This window comes from Stegostoma tigrinum, chromosome 4 (assembly GCF_030684315.1).
Source record: "Stegostoma tigrinum isolate sSteTig4 chromosome 4, sSteTig4.hap1, whole genome shotgun sequence".
NCBI classification, from domain to species: Eukaryota; Metazoa; Chordata; class Chondrichthyes; order Orectolobiformes; family Stegostomatidae; genus Stegostoma; species Stegostoma tigrinum.
Window position 1 is genome coordinate 25499851 of NC_081357.1, and position 20126 is coordinate 25519976.

The 20126-nt window shown below is 45.5% G+C and overlaps 1 protein-coding gene across 3 annotated transcripts in view; it reads right to left on the reverse strand.

The window, feature by feature from the left end:
* Positions 1–204: 204 nt before the first annotated feature.
* The window catches only part of fig4a (FIG4 phosphoinositide 5-phosphatase a), a 126043-nt gene continuing 106121 nt past the window's right edge, over positions 205–20126 (reverse strand). For all 3 annotated transcript variants that reach the window (XM_048531052.2, XM_048531053.2, XM_048531054.2), the window contains exon 24: positions 205–856. In XM_048531052.2, coding sequence (XP_048387009.1) covers positions 679–856 — 178 coding nt within the window. In that variant the 3' untranslated portion in view covers positions 205–678. The remainder of the gene's footprint in view (positions 857–20126) is intronic.

Sequence of the window (20126 nt, forward strand, 5' to 3'; positions counted from 1 at the left end):
CACCTGCAGGAAACCCTTGCAGGCACAGAGAGAACGTGCAATCACCACAGACAGTCATGCAAAGATGGGATCATACCCAGGCCCCTGGTGTTGTGAGGTAGCACTGCTAACCATGTTTGTAATCTAAAAGTAAGGTGGCTGCTACTTATTGCTTCACAAAATGAAATCTTTCTGGTATAAAAATGAAAGAAGAAAGAAAACAGCTAACTTTAAAGTGGCTTTCTTTAATGAGGACTGAGGAAAAAGATATACATGTCATCAGTACTGAGCACCATTGGCATAAAATGCATTATAAATCTGAACATTATTCTTAAATACATAAAGAACGAGGGATGTCAATTAACTCCATAATCAATCTCCAAATAACATATCCTGGTTCTAATAAAACAAAACTGACGCAAGACACACTTCGCTGAAAACAATGAGCTCGTCCTGAAAATGAAGTCCATTACTGATTACTATCACACACAACTCATCATTTTCATCCTCTTGGCATAATACATAATACAGTACTTATGACCTAAAAACGACTGTATGAATGGGATGCAGAAAAGAAAATTATACTCTGAAAGTGTCACATCCTGCGAAGAAGACAATTATCTCTGGAAATTGTCTCTTTTTAAAAGACATTCTAACCTCAGTAATTTAAGTAGTATAGGGCTGCCTTGATGAAGTTCTTCACATGTATCTGTTTTTAACGTATTCTCTGTAGGCAATTATGTCATCCTTGCACATAGGTTGTATAATGCCTTTGCCGGTCTGGATATGGGAATCAAAGATTTCCCTTGATTTTTTGTCCAGGTCAGCCAGATGCATCTCATAAATACTGTCTTGAAGAAATAAAGAGACTGCTTCCCTGAAAAAGAAAGAAAACAATCAATGGCAGCTAGACTGGCGATGATACACTGCCTTCCAGTGATGAGCTCAAATCAGATATTGGATTCGGTATCGAACTTGGCTACAGTTCCGTGGGGAAAACAGGAATAGCCAAATCTGTCAAACCACAGTTAGCTCTACTGCATAGGAAAGGAAGCAAGGCTTGGAAATACAATGTTTATAAGAGATTCAACTGAAATGAGAATAGATAGGCTGCAAATGAGATACAAGACATTATACTCTCCTTGGTGCTAGGTTAACGATATCTGGGAGTGACTACAGGCCATTCTGGTGGTGGAAAGTGAAAAAGCAGTGGTCATGGTACACAATGGTTCCAATAGCAAATACAAAAAGGGATAGGAACTGAAAGCCAAACAAAGGGCATTTGTAAGTTGAAAAGTAGGATCGCAAAGGTCATATCTCTGGGTCACGTGTCATCTGCTAGTCAGGACAGCCATGATGTCAAGGTGCCAGTGTTGAACTGGGGTGGACAAGGTCAGAAGTTGCACGATACCAGATTATAGCTCAACAAGTTTATCTGAAATCTCAAACTTTGGGGCAGCTGCTCCTTCGTCAGGTGAAGTGAAGAAAAACACAGACACAGAATTTAAAGGCAGAGAGATCAAGAGATTGTACAAATGGTGTAGAACATAGAACAACACAGCAAAGAACAGGGCCTTCGGCCCTTGATGTTGCGCTGACCTGCGAACTAGTCTAAGCCCATCCCCCTACACTACCCCATCATTATCCATATGCTTAACCAAGGACTGTTTAAATGTCCCTAATATGGCTGAGTTAACTACATCGGCAGGCAGGGCATTCCATGCCCTTACCACTGAGTAAAAAACCTGCCTCTGACATCTGATTAAGTCTATCACCCCTCAATTTGCAGCTATGCCCCCTCGTACAAGCCAACATCATCCTAGGAAAAAGACTCTCACTGTCCACCCTATCTAATCCTCTGATCATCTTCTATGCCTCTATTAAATCCCCTCTTAGCCTTCTTCTCTCCAATGAGAACAGACCAAAGTCCCTCAGCCTTTCTTCATAAGGCCTTTGCTCCAGACCAGGCAACATCCTGGTAAATCTCCTCTGCACCTTTTCCAATGTTTCCACATCCTTCCTGTAATGGGGCGACCAGAACTGTACACAATATTCAGAGTGAGGCCGCACTAGCGTTTTGCACAGTTGCAGCATGACATCACGGCTCCAGAACTCAATCCCTCTACCAATAAAACCTAACACACCATATGCCTTCTTAACCGCACTATCAACCTGAGTAGCAGCTTTCAGGGATCTATGTACATGGACACCAAGATCCCTCTGCACATCCACACTACCAAGAATCTTTCCATTGACGCGGTATTCTGCCTTCCTATTATTGTTCCCAAAGTGAATCACCTCACATTTATCTGCATTGAACTCCATTTGCCACCTTTCAGCCCAAATCTGCAGTTTATCCAAGTCTCCCTGCAACCTGCAACATTCTTCCACACTGTCCACCACTCCACCGACTTTAGTGTCATCTGCAAACTTACTAACCCATCCACCTATGCCTGTGTCCAAGTCATTTCTATAAAATGACAAACAGCAGCGGTCCCAAAACAGATCCTCGTGGCACACCATTAGTAACCGGGCTCCAGGCTGAATATTTTCCATCAAACACCATTTGTTGCCTTCTTACAGAAAGCCAGTTTCGAATCCAAACTGCTAAATCTCCCTGAATCCCGTGCCTCCGCATTTTCTCCAATAGCCTACCACGTGGAACCTTATCAAAGGCTTTACTGAAGTCCATGTACATCACGTCAACCGCCCTACCCTCATCCACATGCTTGGTCACCTTCCCCAAAAACTCAATGAGGTTTGTGAGACACAACCTGCCCTTGACGAATCCATGTTGACTATCAAATTGTTGCTTACTAGATTATTATAAATCCTCTCTCTTATAATACTTTCAAAAGCTTTTTTTACAACAGACGTAAGGCTCACAGGTCTATAATTACCTGGGTCATCTCTACTGCCCTTCTTGAACAAGGGCACAACATTTGCAATCCTCCAGTCTTCTGGTACTCAACCTGTAGACAATGGCGACTCAAAGATCAAGGCCAAGGCTCTGCCATCTCCTCCCTAACTTCCCAAAGAATCCTCGGAAAAATCCCATCTCACACCTCCTTCCTTACTAACCTCAATCCTATCAAGTAAATGGAGTGCCAACTGGCTGAATAATAAGTCTCTGTAGGTGATCAAAACTGTCAGATGCTGTGAGTACTGCGCAAACAGCTGACGAGTGAGTGAAAGGGTGATTTATGATCTGATTAATTGAGGCAGACATAATTACAAAAAATTATAAATAAGATGGTGCTGGAGATAAAGCAAACAGCTGATATAACATGATAGGTATAACAGTCACATGCTGAAGGTCTAGTCAAAGCAGCAAGTAATCCAAAAGTGTATGAGCTAATTAAGGTAGAGAGATCATAACAAGTTACCAAGATGATGGTTTCACAGCAGGGCAGTAAGGGAGATTGTGCAAGTATAGAACAGTATGGTGGGGTGTCGAGTGAAATGAACCCTAGATCACAGCTGAGGTCATCTACATGAGTACAGAACTTGGCTATCAGTTCTGCTTGGTGATTCTGCGTTGTTGTCTATCTTGAAGGTTGCCTTGCAGGACGCTTACCCGAAGATCAGAGGCTGAATGCCCTTGACTGCTGAAGTGTTCCCTGACTAGGAGGGAACATTCCTGCCTGGTGATGCCCATTCATCCATTGCCGTAGCACCTGCATGGTCTTGCTAACATACCAGGCCTCAGGGCATTTCTGCCTGCAGCGTATGAGATAGGCAACACTGCCCCAGTCATGAATATCCGCTGTGTGCATGGTGGATGGCATTCCCACACGTGATGGTAGTATCTATGTTGATAATCTGGTATGTCTTTCAGAAGCTGCCATGGCAGGATTGTATGGCATTGTGGTTGATGTTGTCCTGAAGACTGGAGAATTTGCTGCAAACAATAGTCTGTCTAAGTTTTGGTGGTTGTTTGAAGGGGAGAAGTGGAGGCATAGGGTAGATGTTGGAGAGAAATTCTTAGTCATCATGACATGTTGACGGCTGTGAGTAACTTGGCATAGCTTCTCTGCTTTGGGGAAATACCGGGCAATGAAGGATACTCTACTGGTTGCGTCCTGTGTCTCATTCTGAGGACGTTGTTGTGGTTTTTTGCTGTGGCACGTCAGAACTGGCAATCAATGAGTTGAGCATCAAATCACGTTCTTCTAGCATCCGTTTCTTTCCTCCTCATCTAAGCAGATCTTGTGTATATGCAGGGAATAGCTTCTTTAACATGTTCAGCATAGAAACTAAAGAAGTGCAACATCATGAGGTCATCCATGGCTTGTGAGGTACTGAAAAGTCTATCCTTGACGAAGATGCATCTGCCCAAGAATGAGACGGATCCCGAACAGTAGTCCATGGTAATTCTGATGGTGGGATGAAATTTGTTGATATCGTTGTGTTGTTGTTTCAGTGATTCCTCACCATGAGCCCAAAGGAAGAAAATGTCAATATAATAAAGTGTGAAGCTGGATGAACACAGCAGGCCAAGCAGCATCTCAGGAGCACAAAAGCTGACGTTTCGGGCCTAGACCCTTCATCAGAGAGAGGATGGGGAGAGGATTCTGGAACAAATAGGGAGAGAGGGGGAGGCGGACCGAAGATGGAAAGAAAAGAAGATAGGTGGAGAGGAGAGTATAGGTGGGGAGGTAGGGAGGGGATAGGTCAGTCCAGGGAAGACTGACAGGTCAAGGAGGTGGGATAAGGTTAGTAGGTAGGAGATGGAGGTGCGGCCTGGGCTGGGAGGAAGGGATGGGTGAGAGGAAGAACAGGTTAGGGAGGCAGAGACAGGCTGGGCTGGTTTTGGGATGCAGTGGGGGAAGGGGAGATTTTGAAGCTGGTGAAGTCCACTTTGATACCATTGGGCTGCAGGGTTCCCAAGCGGAATATGAGTTGCTGTTCCTGCAACCTTCGGGTGGCATCATTGTGGCACTGCAGGAGGCCCATGATGGACATGTCATCTAAAGAATGGGAGGGGGGAGTTGAAATGGTTCACGATTCGGAGGTGCAGTTGTTTATTGCAAACCGAGCGGAGGTGTTCTGCAAAGCGGTCCCCAAGCCTCTGCTTGGTTTGCCCAATGTAGAGGAGGCCACACCAGGTACAATGGAAAGAGTATACCACATTGGCAGATGTGCAGGTGAACCTCTGCTTAATATGCAAAGTCATCTTGGGGCCTGGGATAGGGGTGAGGGAGGTGGTGTGGGGGCAACTGTAACACTTCCTGTGGTTGCAGGGGAAGGTGCCAGGTGTGGTGGGGTTGGAGGGCAGAGTGGAGCGAACAAGGGAGTCACGGAGAGAGTGGTCTCTCTGGAAAGCAGACAAGGGTGGGGATGGAAAAATGTCTTGGGTGGTGGGGTCGGATGGCAAACCAAGCGGAGGCTTGACAACCGCTTTGCCCTCTCTCCCTATTTATTCCAGAACCGTCTCCCCATCCCCCTCTCTGATGAAGGGTCTAGGCCCGAAACGTCAGCTTTTGTGCTCCCGAGATGCTGCTTGGTTTGCTGTGTTCATCCAGCTTCACACTTTATTATCTTGGATTCTCCAGCATCCCATTATCTCTGATACAAAATGTCAATATATCTGGTGTACAGCATTGTTCCAAGGTCCTGTGCAGCAAAGAAGACTTGCTCGAATGGGTACATGAAAAGGTTGGTGTATGGAGTGCAAATTTGGTCCCCATGACTGCTGTGTGTCTGGGTGAACAGATGTCTGTTGAAGGTGAAGACGTTGCTGAAGATGAAGCGAATGAATATTACGACAGCGGCTAGAAATTGGCAGTTGTTGCCAGTTGAGGCTGTTGTAGCGATGCCATGGGGGGTGCTAATGTGGAGTCTTGAAATGTCAATTGAAATATACTGGGTGCTGAGGTTCCCCTATAAAGTCTGAAGTGTTGCAATAGCAGTTGGGGATTCCCTGAAAAATGGGTTTCAAGATGCCCTCAACATAGCCGGAGGTTCTCACACAGGGTCCTATTGCCTGATACAATAGGATATTGAGGTGTGTTGGCTTAGTGTATCTTCAGAAGGCAGCAGAAGTCTCCTTTGCAAAAAGTGCATGATATAAGAGTGCACAGGATACTCAAAGTCTGAATCAAAAGTGTTAAATCAGTTTGTTGAGTTGACAGGTAAGTCCTTTGGTCAGATTTGCAGGTATTTGTCTGTAGTGTTCCTAGTTATTCAATTGTCGGTACTCTTCCTTGCAGTAGTCAGTTCTATTCTGTATGATGATGGCTCCTCCTTTGTCTACTGGTTTGATGGCAATGTTGCAGTTGGTCTTGAGAGTATAGATGGTGCTGCGTTTTGCTTGCGTGATGTTCTGCGCAATTATGAGAGTGTGGCTGAAGAATCCGGTGATGACACACATCTCCTGGTGGCTTGAGCATACATATTGAGCCTAGGACAGCAGCCTTCCGGAAGGGTCCAATTCGACGCTGTCCTTTGGTTGTTGTACTGCTGATCTCTGTCGATTGTTCCAGTTCATTCGTTGTCTTGTTGGGCTCACTGCTGACATCTTGGCATTTGTGGAAGAATTCCCGGATCCTCATTCACTTGATGAATTCCTCCGAGTCTGCCATGAGACCAATGGGGTCCATTTTGGTAGTGGGGCAGAAATTGAGCTGTTGGCTGAGAACTTTGATTTCATCTGGTTGAAGGGTGTGGTCAGACAAGTTGATGATGGATTTCCCGGTGATGATACCAGTTTCAAATGTGGCATCAAGGAGACTTGCTAGTCCTGGTGGTGATGCTAAGTTTCTCAAGTTTCCTGTTCTTGGTATGCAGATAGGTGGCATAGTTCCATTGCTATGTCTGCTTGGCAATGTCTCGTAGCTGATCCGCTGTGTCCTGACTGCAAGTTGTGAATATGGACTTTATGTTGATTTCAAGGTTGCTGCGTCTGCTGTAGAGCGGGTGTACAAGATGATTGGGCAGTGTGCGAGACATGTGACTGCAGAGTCTCTCAGCGTAGACTATGTTGCAGGTCAATCTGAGTGGGTTTGTGATCTGTCGACTTTTTAGGATTTTCACTGCTGTCCGGCATCTCTGCAGAAATGTGCTGTCGGTGTTTATTTGCATGATCTTCTTGAATTTCCTCTCCACTTGGAGCTGAAGTTTGTGGTTTTGATGGTAGCCCTGATGTAGAGGTGCCGGTGTTGGACTGGGGTGGATAAGGTCAGAAATCACAATACGCCAGGTTATAATCCAACAGTTTTATTTGAAATCACAAACTTCTGGCCTAGTCAGATAAGGAATAGCATGATGTATCAGATGAATGTGTGGCTAGAAAGATGGAGCAAGAGAGAAGACTTTCAGATTCCTGGGACCAGCTCCAGATAGGATTGGGGCTGATATCTTAGGCAGAGTAAGGGTGCTTGGGGCGGGACAAGGAAAGCAAAACAAGGACAGGGATAAAAGAAAGAACAGTAAATTGCAAGAACAGTCGACAAGGGTAATCAAGGGTAAGAAGAAAAATAGGGCCAGAGTGCCAAGGAAAGTTAGGATGATTAAATGTCAGAAAGATAACCCTTAAGGCTTTGTATCATAATGCACAAGCATTCAGAATAAGGTAGTGAAGTGATGGTGCAAATAAAGGTAAAAAATATGATCTCATAGCCATTATGAAGATATAGTTACAAGGAAATCAAAACTGGGAACTGGGAACATTCAGGGATATTTGACCTTTCAAAAAGACAAGTTAGGAGGAAAGATGGTAGAGTAACACTGCTAATAAAAGATGAAATGAGGAGAGTTGTAAGAGAGATGATCTAAAAACTTAGATGATGTAGAATTCACTTAATGGAGGTAAAAAAAACTGGAAAAAAGACAGTCTTGTGTCTAATCCTCCAAACAGTAGCCACACTGTAAGAAATGACATAAACCAACAAACATCAGCAGGTAGAAAGAATGTAGCAATGTAGCAAACCTGGCCAAAGAAACACAGATGACATTATTAGAAGAACAGAAGACATACACCAGGCACCACCAACCTCATCAGCAAGGACATCATCAAGCTAGTGGACCTATGCCTCACCACCCACTTCACTTTCAATAACAAAACCTAGAGACAAACCAACGGTACACCCATGGGATCTCCGATATCAGGGTTCTTAGCAGAGGCAGTAATGCAGAGACTCGAACAAACAGCTCTGCCAATCATCCAACCCAAACTTTGGGTCCGCTACGTGGATGACACCTTTGTCATCACTAAACAAAACAAATTAGAGGAAACATTCAAGACCATCAATAATACCCTTTACTGGCATAACATTCACAAAAGAGGAGGAAAATAACAACAAACTGCCATTCCTAGATGTCACAGTAGAGCGAACAGTCAATGGGGAACTTCAAACCAGTGTCTACAGGAAAACAACACATACGGACCAAATACTGAACTACAGGAGCAACCATCCCAACACCCACAAACGAAGCTGCATTAGAACATTATTCCAACAAGCCACCACACACTGCAGCACAGAGGAACTACGAAGGGCAGAGGAAAATCACCTAAACAGCGTATTCAAAAAGAATGGGTACCCTATGAACACAGTCTGCCAATTCCTCAGCAACAAACCCAAACAGACAAAACAGGCCCAGAAACCAGAACCACTCTCGCCTACATCAAAGACATTTCCGAAATGACTGCCAGACTACGCGGACCTCTTGGCATCAGGGTAGCCCACAAACCCACCAACACACTAAAACAGCAGCTAATGAACTTAAAAGACCCTATACAGACAACAAGCAAAACGAATGTCATCTACAAAATACCTTGCAAGAACTGTGACAAACACTACATTGGACAAACTGGCAGAAAGCTAGCCACCAGGATACATGAACATCAACTAGCCACAAAACGACATGACCCACTATCACTCGTATCCTTACATACAGATGAGGAAGGACACCACTTTGATTGGGACAACACATCCATCCTAGGACGAGCCAAACAGAGACACGCAGGAGAATTCCTAGAAGCATGGCATTTCAACCGGAACTCCATCAACAAACACATTAGCTCCAAATCAATCTACCATCCCCTGAGACAAAGAACAGGAAATGACATCACCAACGCAGGAAATGACATCACCAACCCAAGGAAACCTAACCAGATAAATAGAAAGCGGGACATAACACCAGCGCTTCGTCGGAGGCTCACTGATAATGTTACATAGAATGGTGACGAAGCGTCTGAAAATGAACCTTCCAGCTCAGCGAGCAATCTCACATCCAGAACCTCAACCTGAGCTACAAATCTTCTCAAAACTCGCTAGAATGTAGCAATAATTATGGGTGACCTTAATCTTCATGTTGATTGGGTTAATCAAGTGGCAACGGGTAAGCTAAACAACAAAATCAGAGATAACAAGGTGTAGAGCTGGATGAACACAGCACACCAAGCAGCATCGAAGGAGGGGGGCTGACATTTCGGGCCTAGACCCTTTTTCTTCAGAAAAAGTTTTTCTGAAGAAGGGTCTAGGCCTGAAACGTCTGCCTTCCTGCTCCTCTGATGCTGCTTGTCCTGTTGTGTTCATCCAGCTGTACACTTTGTTATCTCAAATTCTCCAGCATCTGCAGTTCCTACTATCTAGAACATAGAACATTACAGCACAGTACAGGCCCTTTGGCTCTCGATGTTGTGCCGACCTGTCATACCGATCTGAAGCCCATCTAACCTACGCTATTCCATGCACGTCCATCTGCTCGTCCAATGACGACTTAAATGTACCTCAAGTTGGCAAATCTACTACCGTTGCAGGCAAACCGTTCCATTCCCTTACTGCTCTCTGCGTAAAGAAACTACCTCTGACATCTATCCTATATCTTTCACCCCTCAATTTAAAGCTGTGCCCCCTCGTGCTCGCCATCATCCTAGGAAAAAGGCTCTCCCTATCCACCCTATCTAACCCTCTGGTTATTTTATATGTTTCAATTAAGTCACCTCTCAACCTTCTTCTCTCTAATGAAAACAGCTTCAAGTCCCTCAGCCTTTCCTCGTAAGATCTCCCTCCATACCAGGCAACATCCTAGTAAATCTCCTCTGCACCCTTGCCAAAGCTTCCACATCCTTCTTATAATGCGGTGACCAGAACTGTACGCAACACTCCAAGTGCGGCCGCACCAGAGTTTTGTGCAGCTTCACCATAACCTCTTGGTTCCGGAACTCGATCCCTCTATTAATAAAAGCTAAAACACTGTATGCCTTCTTAACAGCCCTGTCAACCTGGGTGGCAACTTTCAAGGATCTGTGTACATGGACACCGAGATCTCTCTGCTCATCTACGCTGCTAAGAATCTTACCATTAGCCCTGTACTTTGCCTTCTGGTTACTCCTACCAAAGTGCATCACCTCACACTTGTCTGCATTAAACTCCATTTGCCACCTCTCAGCCCAGCTCTGCAGCTTATCTATGTCTCTCTGCAACCAACAGCATCCTTTGTCACTATCCACAACTCCACCGACCTTAGTGTCGTCTGCAAATTTACTAATCCATCCTTCTACGCATTCATCCAGGTCATTTATGAAAATGACAAACAGCAGTGGACCCAACACCGACCCTTGCGGTACACCACTAGTAACTGGTCTCCAGGATGAACATTTCCCATCAACTACCACCCTCTGTCGTCTTTCAGCAAGCCAATTTCCGATCCAAACTGCTATATCTCCCACAATTCCATTCCTCCGCATTTTGTATAATAGCCTATTGTGGGGAACCTTATCGAACGCCTTGCTGAAATCCATATACACCACATCAACCGGTTTACTCATCTGCCTGTTTGGTCACCTTCTCAAAGAACTCAATAAAGGTTTGTGAGGCACGACCTTCCCTTCACAAAACTGTGCTGACTATCCCTAATAAATTTATTCTTTTCTAGATGATTATAAATCCTATCCCTTATAACCTTTTCCAACACTTTACCAACAACTGAGGTAAGGCTCACTGGTCTATAATTACCACGGTTGTCTCTACGCCCCTTCTTGAACAGGGGAACCACATTTGCTATCCTCCAGTCGTCGGGCACTATTCCTGTAGACAATGACGAGTTAAAGATCAATGCCAAAGGCTCGGCAATCTCCTCCCTGGCTTCCCAGAGGATCCGAGGATAAATCCCATCCGGCCAGGGGACTTACCTATCTTCACCTTCCGAAGGATTTCTAATACCTCTTCCTTCTGAACCTCAATCCCACCTAGTCTGGTAGCCTGTATCTCAGTAATCTCCTCGACAACATTGTCGTTTTCTAGAGTGAATACTGTTGAAAAATATTCATTTAGCGCTTCCCCTATCTCATCTGACGCCACACACAACTTACCACTACTATCCTTGATTGGGCCTAACCTTACTTTCGTCATTCTTTTATTCCTTAAATACCTATAGAAAGCCTTAGGGTTTACCCTGATCCTATCCGCAATCTCTGACACAAAATCAGATAGTATCCTAAAGCAATAGGTCATGGAGTGAATAGGCTACCTTGGATCTGGTAATAACTAACAAGACAGGTTTAATCAATGATCTGAGTGTAAAAGATCCCCCAGGAAAGAGTGTTCATAACATGATAGATTGTAATATTCAGTTTGAGAGTGAGAAAAACGGGTCAGATACAACTATGTTTAAGTTAAACAAACAAAACTGCAATGAAATAAAGACTGAGTTAAGTGAAGTGGCCTGGGCAATTAGATTAGCAGTAATGACAATAAGCAAGCAGTGCCAGACATTTAAGGAGGTAATTCATAGCTCTTAGCAAAAATACGTCTTAGTAATGAAAAAGACTAAAGAGAGTGATAAACCAAATATGGCTAACCAAGGAAATTAAGCAGAGTATTAACTTGAAAGTAAAAGCATATAAGGAAACAGAAGTCAGTAATGGCCCAGAAGACTGGGATAAGTTCAGAATCTAGGAAAAGGGGAATAAAAAGATAAGAGGAAGGAATAAAATAAACTGCCAGGGAAGAACATAAGAAGATTACATTGTCAGTTTTTAAGTATTAAAAAATGGTCAAAGTGAACAAAATGAATCATGGGGACAAGGAAATGATAGAGAAGTTTAACATATATTTTGAATCAATCTTTACAGTGGAAAATAGTTTGAACATCCCACTAATATTAAAGAATACAGGCAAGGATCCCTGAAAGTTGCTACCTTGGTTGATAGGGTTGTTAAGAAGGTGTACAGTGTGTTAGGTTTTATTGGGAGAGGGAATTCAGTTTCGGAGCCATGAGGTCATGTTGCAGCTCTACAAAACTCTGGCATGGCTGCACTTGGAGAATTGCGTACAGTTCTGGTTGCTGCATTACAGGAAGGGTGTAGAAGCATTGGAAAAAGAGGAGATTTACCAGGATGTTGCCTGCTATGGAGGCAAGGTCTTATGAGGAAAGGCTGAGGGTGTTGAGGCTGTTTTCGTTAGAGAGAAGAACGTTAAGAAGTGACCTATTAGAGACATACAAGATGATCAGAGAATTAGGTAGGGTGGACAGTAACAGCCTTTTTCCTCGGATGGAGATGCCTAGCACGAGGAGACATAGCTTTAAATTGAGGGGTGATAAATATACGACAGGTGTCAGAAGTAGGTTCTTTACTTGGAGAGTACTAAGGTTATGGAACACCCTGCCCGCAAAAGTAGTAGACTCGCTAAGTTTAAGGGCATTTAAATGGTCATTGGATAAACATATGGATAATAATGGAATAGGCTAGGTTAGATGGGCTTCAGTTTGGTTTCACAGGCTGGCCCAACATAGAGGGCCGAAAGGCCTGTACTATGCTGTAGTGTTCTATCTTTCTATGTAGGAATTAAGTACAATCATGATCATTTGAAAAATAGAACTGGATAAACTAATAGGGCCAAAGACACAAATTAAGTGTCCTAGCCCTTTTGGCTTACATCCTAGGATCCTTAAATAAAGTGGCTACACTAGTAGTAGTGGATGCATTGGTTGTAACTTTCCAAAACTTCTTAGACTCTGGAGAATGACTAGAGGATTAGAAAGCTGTCAATGTGACGCTTCTATTCAAATAGGGAGGAAAGCAAAAAGCAAGTAATTACAGACCGATTAGCCTAAGGTTTACAGTTGGAAATATGTTGGAATTAATTATTAAGTTATATTAGCACACATGGAAAATCGTAATTTAATCAAGCAGTGGTTGATGGGGCTTCATGAAAGAGAAATCATGTCTGATTAATTCATTAGAGTTTTTTGTGGAAGTCTCAACCAGAGTGGATAGAGGGGAACCAGAAGATGTCTTGTATTTGGGTTTCCAGTAGGCATTTGACAATGCACCTTACAAAAGTTTAAGTCATAAGAGCCCATAGTGTTGGAGGTAGTATATTGCTTGTGGATACAGAATTAGCTGATGGGCAAGAAACAGTGAGTGGGGATAATGCATTCTTTTTTAGCTTGGTCATCCATGACCAGTGGGGTTCCACAGGGAACAGTGCTGGGACCCTAACAGTTTACAATATATACTTATGACTTGGAGTTAGCAAACAAATTTGTAGGTAACAAACAGTAGGTTGAAAGGCAAGTTGTGACAGGAATACAATTTAAAGTCTGATATTGATAGGTTATGTAAGAGGCCAAAAAATTAGCAAATGGAATATAATGTGGGGTTGTGAAGTTGTTTATTTTGGTAGGGAGAACAGAAGAGAAGAGTACTATTTAAATAGAGAAAAACTGTACAAAACTGTATAAAACTGCAACACAAAGGCATTTGGGAGTACTTGTGCATGAAACAAATTAGCACTCAGGTGCAGTAGGTAATCAGGAATGAAAACAGAAGTGGCTGGGAAAGCTCAGGGCTGGCAGTATCAGCAAAGAAAAAAAAAATCAGAGTTAACGTTTCAGGTCCTGTGACCTTTCTCAGAACTGTTTTTTTCTGACAGTAGCTGGGAAAAAAACTAGGGCAGCATGGTGGCTCAGTGGTTAACACTGCAGCTTCACAGCGCCAGGGAGCCAGGCTCAATTCCACCCTCGGGCGACTGTCTGTGTAAAGATTGCACATTCTCTACATCTCTGTGTGAGTTTCCTCCGGGTGCTCTGGTTTCTTCCCACAATCCAAAGGTGTACAGGTGGGGACAAGTGGCCACGCTAAATTGCACACAGTGTTCAGTGATCTGTAGATTAGGTGCGTTATGAGGGATGGGTCTGGGTGGCAATCTCTGGAGGGGTGGTGTAGACTTGTTGGGCCGAATGGCCTGTTTCCACACTGTAGGGATTCTATGATAAATCGTTGATTTATATGCAGAAAATATGCAGTGGGTAATCAGGAAGGCTAATGGAATGTTGGCCCTTATTTCAAAGGGGATTAGAGTTGACGAGTACTGCAACTGTCCAAGGTGCTCATCAAACCACATCTGGAGTATTATGGAGTGACAATGGGAACTGCAGATGCTGGAGAATCCAAGATAATAAAATGTGAGGCTGGATGAACACAACAGGCCCAGCAGCATCTCAGGAGCACAAAAGCTGACATTTCGGGCCTAGACCCTTCATCAGAGAGGGGGATGGGGTGAGGGTTCTGGAATAAATAGGGAGAGAGGGGGAGGTGGACCGAAGATGGAGAGAAAAGAAGATAGTTGGAGAGGAGAGTGTATGTGGGGAGGTAGGGAGGGCATATGTCAGTCCAGGGAAGACGGACAGGTCAAGGAGGTGGGATGAGGTTAGTATGTATGAGATGGAGGTGCGGCCTGGGCTGGGAGGAAGGGATGTGAGAGAGGAAGAACAGGTTAGGGAGGCAGAGACATGCTGGACAACAAAATGTGAGGCTGGATGAACACAGCAGGCCAAGCAGCATCTCAGGAGCACAAAAGCTGACGTTTCGGGCCTAGACCCTTCATCAGAGAGGGGGATGGGGGGAGGGAACTGGAATAAATAGGGAGAGAGGGGGAGGCGGACCGAAGATGGAGAGTAAAGAAGATAGGTGGAGAGGGTGTAGGTGGGGAGGTAGGGAGGGGATAGGTCAGTCCAGGGAAGACGGACAGGTCAAGGAGGTGGGATGAGGTTAGTAGGTAGCTGGGGGTGCGGCTTGGGGTGGGAGGAAGGGATGGGTGAGAGGAAGAACCGGTTAGGGAGGCAGAGACAGGTTGGACTGGTTTTGGGATGCAGTGGGTGGGGGGGGGGGGAAGAGCTGGGCTGGTTGTGTGGTGCAGTGGGGGGAGGGGATGAACTGGGCTGGTTTAGGGATGCAGTAGGGGAAGGGGAGATTTTGAAACTGGTGAAGTCCACATTGATACCATATGGCTGCAGGGTTCCCAGGCGGAATATGAGTTGCTGTTCCTGCAACCTTCGGGTGGCATCATTGTGGCAGTGCAGGAGGCCCATGATGGACATGTCATCAAGAGAATGGGAGGGGGAGTGGAAATGGTTTGCGACTGGGAGGTGCAGTTGTTTGTTGCGAACTGAGCGGAGGTGTTCTGCAAAGCGGTCCCCAAGCCTCCGCTTGGTTTCCCCAATGTAGAGGAAGCCGCACCGGGTACAGCGGATGCAGTATACCACATTGGCAGATGTGCAGGTGAACCTCTGCTTAATGTGGAATGTCATCTTGGGGCCTGGGATGGGGGTGAGGGAGGAGGTGTGGGGACAAGTGTAGCATTTCCTGCGGTTGCAGGGGAAGGTGCCGGGTGTGGTGGGGTTGGAGGGCAGTGTGTATCCTCCGGATACAACGCATTATCCTCCGACACTTCCGCCATTTACAATCCGACCCCACCACCCAAGACATTTTTCCATCCCCTCCCCTGTCTGCTTTCCGGAGAGACCACTCTCTCCGTGACTCCCTTGTTCGCTCCACACTGCCCTCCAACCCCACCACACCCGGCACCTTCCCCTGCAACCGCAGGAAATGCTACACTTGTCCCCACACCTCCTCCCTCACCCCCATCCCAGGCCCCAAGATGACATTCCACATTAAGCAGAGGTTCACCTGCACATCTGCCAATGCGGTATACTGCATCCACTGTACCCGGTGCGGCTTCCTCTACATTGGGGAAACCAAGCGGAGGCTTGGGGACCGCTTTGCAGAACACCTCCGCTCAGTTCGCAACAAACAACTGCACCTCCCAGTCGCAAACCATTTCCACTCCCCCTCCCATTCTCTTGATGACATGTCCATCATGGGCCTCCTGCACTGCAACAATGATGCCACCCGAAGGTTGCAGGAACAGCAACTCATATTCCGCCTGGGAACCCTGCAGCCATATGGTATCAATGTGGACTTCACCAGTTTCAAAATCTCCCCTTCCCCTACTGCATCCCTAAACCAGCCCAGTTCATCCCCTCCCCCCACTGCACCACACAACCAGCCCAGCTCTTCCCCCCCACCCACTGCATCCCAAAACCAGTCCAACCTGTCTCTGCCTCCCTAACCGGTTCTTCCTCTCACCCATCCCTTCCTCCCACCCCAAGCCGCACCCCCAGCTACCTACTAACCTCATCCCACCTCCTTGACCTGTCCGTCTTCCCTGGACTGACCTATCCCCTCCCTACCTCCCCACCTACACCCTCTCCACCTATCTTCTTTACTCTCCATCTTCGGTCCGCCTCCCCCTCTCTCCCTATTTATTCCAGTTCCCTCCCCCCATCCCCCTCTCTGATGAAGGGTCTAGGCCCGAAACGTCAGCTTTTGTGCTCCCGAGATGCTGCTTGGCCTGCTGTGTTCATCCAGCCTCACATTTTGTTGTCTTGGAATCTCCAGCATCTGCAGTTCCCATTATCTCAGAGACATGCTGGACTGGTTTTGGGATGCAGTGGGTGGAGGGGAAGAGCTGGGCTGGTTGTGTGGTGCAGTGGGGGGAGGGGACAAACTAGGCTGGTTTTGGGATGCGGTGGGGGAAGGGGAGATTTTGAAGCTGGTGAAGTCCACATGGGAACCCTGCAGCCCAATGGTATCAATGTGGACTTCACCAGCTTCAAAATCTCCCCTTCCCCCACCGCATCCCAAAAGCAGTCCGGTTCGTCCCCTCCCCCCCAATGCACCTCACAACCAGCCCAGCTCTTCCCCTCCACCCACTGCATCCCAAAACCAGTCCAACCTGTCTCTGCCTCCCTAACCTGTTCTTCCTCTCACCCATCCCTTCCTCCCACCCCAAGCCGCACCTCCATCTCCTACCTACTAACCTCATCCCACCTCCTTGACCTGTCCGTCTTCCCTGGACTGACCTATCCCCTCCCTATCTCCCCACCTATCTTCTTTTCTCTCCATCTTCGGTCCGCCTCCCCCTCTCTCCCTATTTATTCCAGAACCCTCACCCCAGCCCCCTCTCTGAAGGAGGGTCTAGGCCCGAAACGTCAGCTTTTGTGCTCCTGAGATGCTGCTGGGCCTGCTGTGTTCATCCAGCCTCACATTTTATTATCTTGGAGTATTATGGAACTGTTTTGGTCCCCTTATTTAAGGAAGGATATCATTTCTTTGTAGGCAGTTCATAGAAGATTCACCAGGATTGTCTTATGAGCAAAGTCTAAACAGGTTGGGACTCTATTCATCGGAGTTTAGAGGAATAACAGGTTGCTTCATTGAAATATATTGGATTTCTAAGGGGTTTGACAGGGTAAATGCTGAGAGGATGTTTCTAGGGTTAGAGAGGGTCTTTGAAACTCCTTGCTATGTGGGCATATTTCATACAGAGATACACAGATTCTCAATTAGTAAGGGAATCAAGAATTACAGGGAAATTGCATTAAATGAACATGAGGGATATCAGATCAACCATGATACTGTTGAATAGCAGAGGTTTAAAGGGGCCAAATGACCTCCCCCGTCCCTATTTGCAAATGTGTTATGTCATTCCAATTTAATACAGCACTGCCTTATTGAAGGTATTTCTTTGGCAGTTTACCTGTATAGGGAGAGGTAAAAGAACCCATGACATTAGACTACACACCACATTAGAAACTATTAGTTAAACCTAAAGCATTGGAACATCAGGGTAAAATACACAAAAGAAGTAAGGATTAAAAGAAGCAGTACTCAGGGGATTTATGTCAGGGTTGAGGAAACATAGTAGTCAGATTTATGCTAGCACCAAACCTAGCAGGGAACTAAAATCAGAGGGACAGGTTAGATTGCTTGTTAGATAAAATAAATGTGTGAGGAAAACTGACATAACAATGAATACAGTCTGATGTAAAGTACTGCACATAAAATTACAAGGAGTACAAGCTTCCCATGAACGATGCTGAAAAGCTAAATATAAAATGAGAGGTGTTAGGAATCTTAGAAAACATTATGTTCCAATAATGCAGAGCAGTATGGTGAAATCTATAATTTATAAACTGTTGTCTACATTGACTACAGTTATAACCCTGTTTTTCCAGGACATTTTCCCAAATAAAACAGATACCAAGTCCAGGATCTGGGAAGTGCTTTTGATTAAAATTCTCATCAGTGATATCAGACTTCTGAAGAATCAGCCTGTTGGCTTAAGTTGCTAAACAAACAGAAATTGATTGGCAAAGAAAAAAACAACTCATCCTCAGCCTCAACAACTTCTCTTTCAATTCTTCCCATTTCCTACAGACAAAGGGGGTGGCCATGGGTACCCGCATGGGCCCAAGCTATGCTTGCCTCTTTGTAGGTTATGTGGAACAATCCCTCTTCCGTACCTAAACTGGCCTTAAACCTCACCTCTTCTTCCGTTACATTGATAACTGTATCGGTACCACCTCATGTTTCCACCAGCAGCTTGGGCAGTTCATCCACTTCAACAATTTCCATCCCAACCTTAAGTTAACTTGGACTCTCTCCAACTCCTCCTTCACCTTCCTGGACCTCTCTGTCTCCATCGAGCAACCACCTAGAAACCGATATCCATTTCAAGCCCACCGACTCCCACAGCTACCTAGAATTCACCTCCTCCCACCCACCTTCCTGTAAAAAATGCCATCCCCTATTCTCAATTCCTTTGCCTTCCGCCACATCTGCTCGTAGGATGAGGAATTCCACTCCCGTACATCTCAGATGTCCTCGTTTTTCAAGCACTGCAACTTGCCCCCTGCAGTAGTTGAGATACACCCTCAACCGTATCTCCCACATTTGCCGCTACTCATCCCACACACCCCGTCCCCGCAATAACAACCAAAAAAGAATCCCCCTTGTCCAACGCATCATCCTCCAACATGTCCGCCATCTGCAATCCGACCCCACCACCAAAGACATTTTTCCCCTCCCCACCCTTGTATGCTTTCTGGACAGACCACTCTCTCCATGACTCCCTTGTCCGCTCCACACTCCCATCCAGCCTCACCACACCTGGCATTTTCTCTGCAATCGCAGGAAGTGCTACACCTGCCCCCAAACCTCCTCCCTCACCCCCATCCCAGGCCACAAGACGACTTTCCACATCAAGCAGGTGTTCACTTGCACATCCGCTAATGTGGTATACTGCATCCTCTGTACCAGTTGTGGCATCTTCTACATTGGGGAAACCAAACGGAGGCTTGGGGGCCACTTTGCAGAACACCTACGCTCGGTTCGCAAGTGGTGCCCTTATTGATGACACTTTTCGAAGATATTTTTAGAAGATATTTTCAGAAAGCACTGCAGGAAAAAAAAATTGAATTTCAAGATTCTCTTCATCCTGGATAATGCACCACCCATCCTCCCACCATTGGTGAACTTTCTGAAAATATCGAAGAGCTATCTCTACACCCAAACACAACCTCTCTCCTTCTATCATGGGTCAGGGTGCAATAGCAGCTTTTCAAAGCTTATTACTCAAGGCGCACATTAAGAGGCTGATTGCAGCCATTGAAGGGAATAAGGACAGTTTTCTTCAATCTTGTAACAGCTTTAACATCAAGAATGCCATTGACATTATCATGGAAGGCCTGAGGTGACATCACTAAGGACAGCTTTCATGTAGTTTGGCAGAATCTTCTCCCAAATGTTTTTCAAGATTTCAAAACCTTTGGTCTGTCAAAAGAGCTCCCAAGAATCAATGAACATTGTTTTGATCTTGCAAAGCAAGTGCGATTTGAAGAATTGGACAGTGAGGATGTTGAAGAGCTGCTTGAGTCCCATTGTGAAGACCTCTCTACAGCTGAGCTACAACAATTTGTCGCTGGAGGGAGAAGTGGAAGCTAGAAATGAAGATGAGGTGGTCCAGGATGCAGCACCACAAGAATTTTCCACTCTACTTTGTCTTCTATCTTAA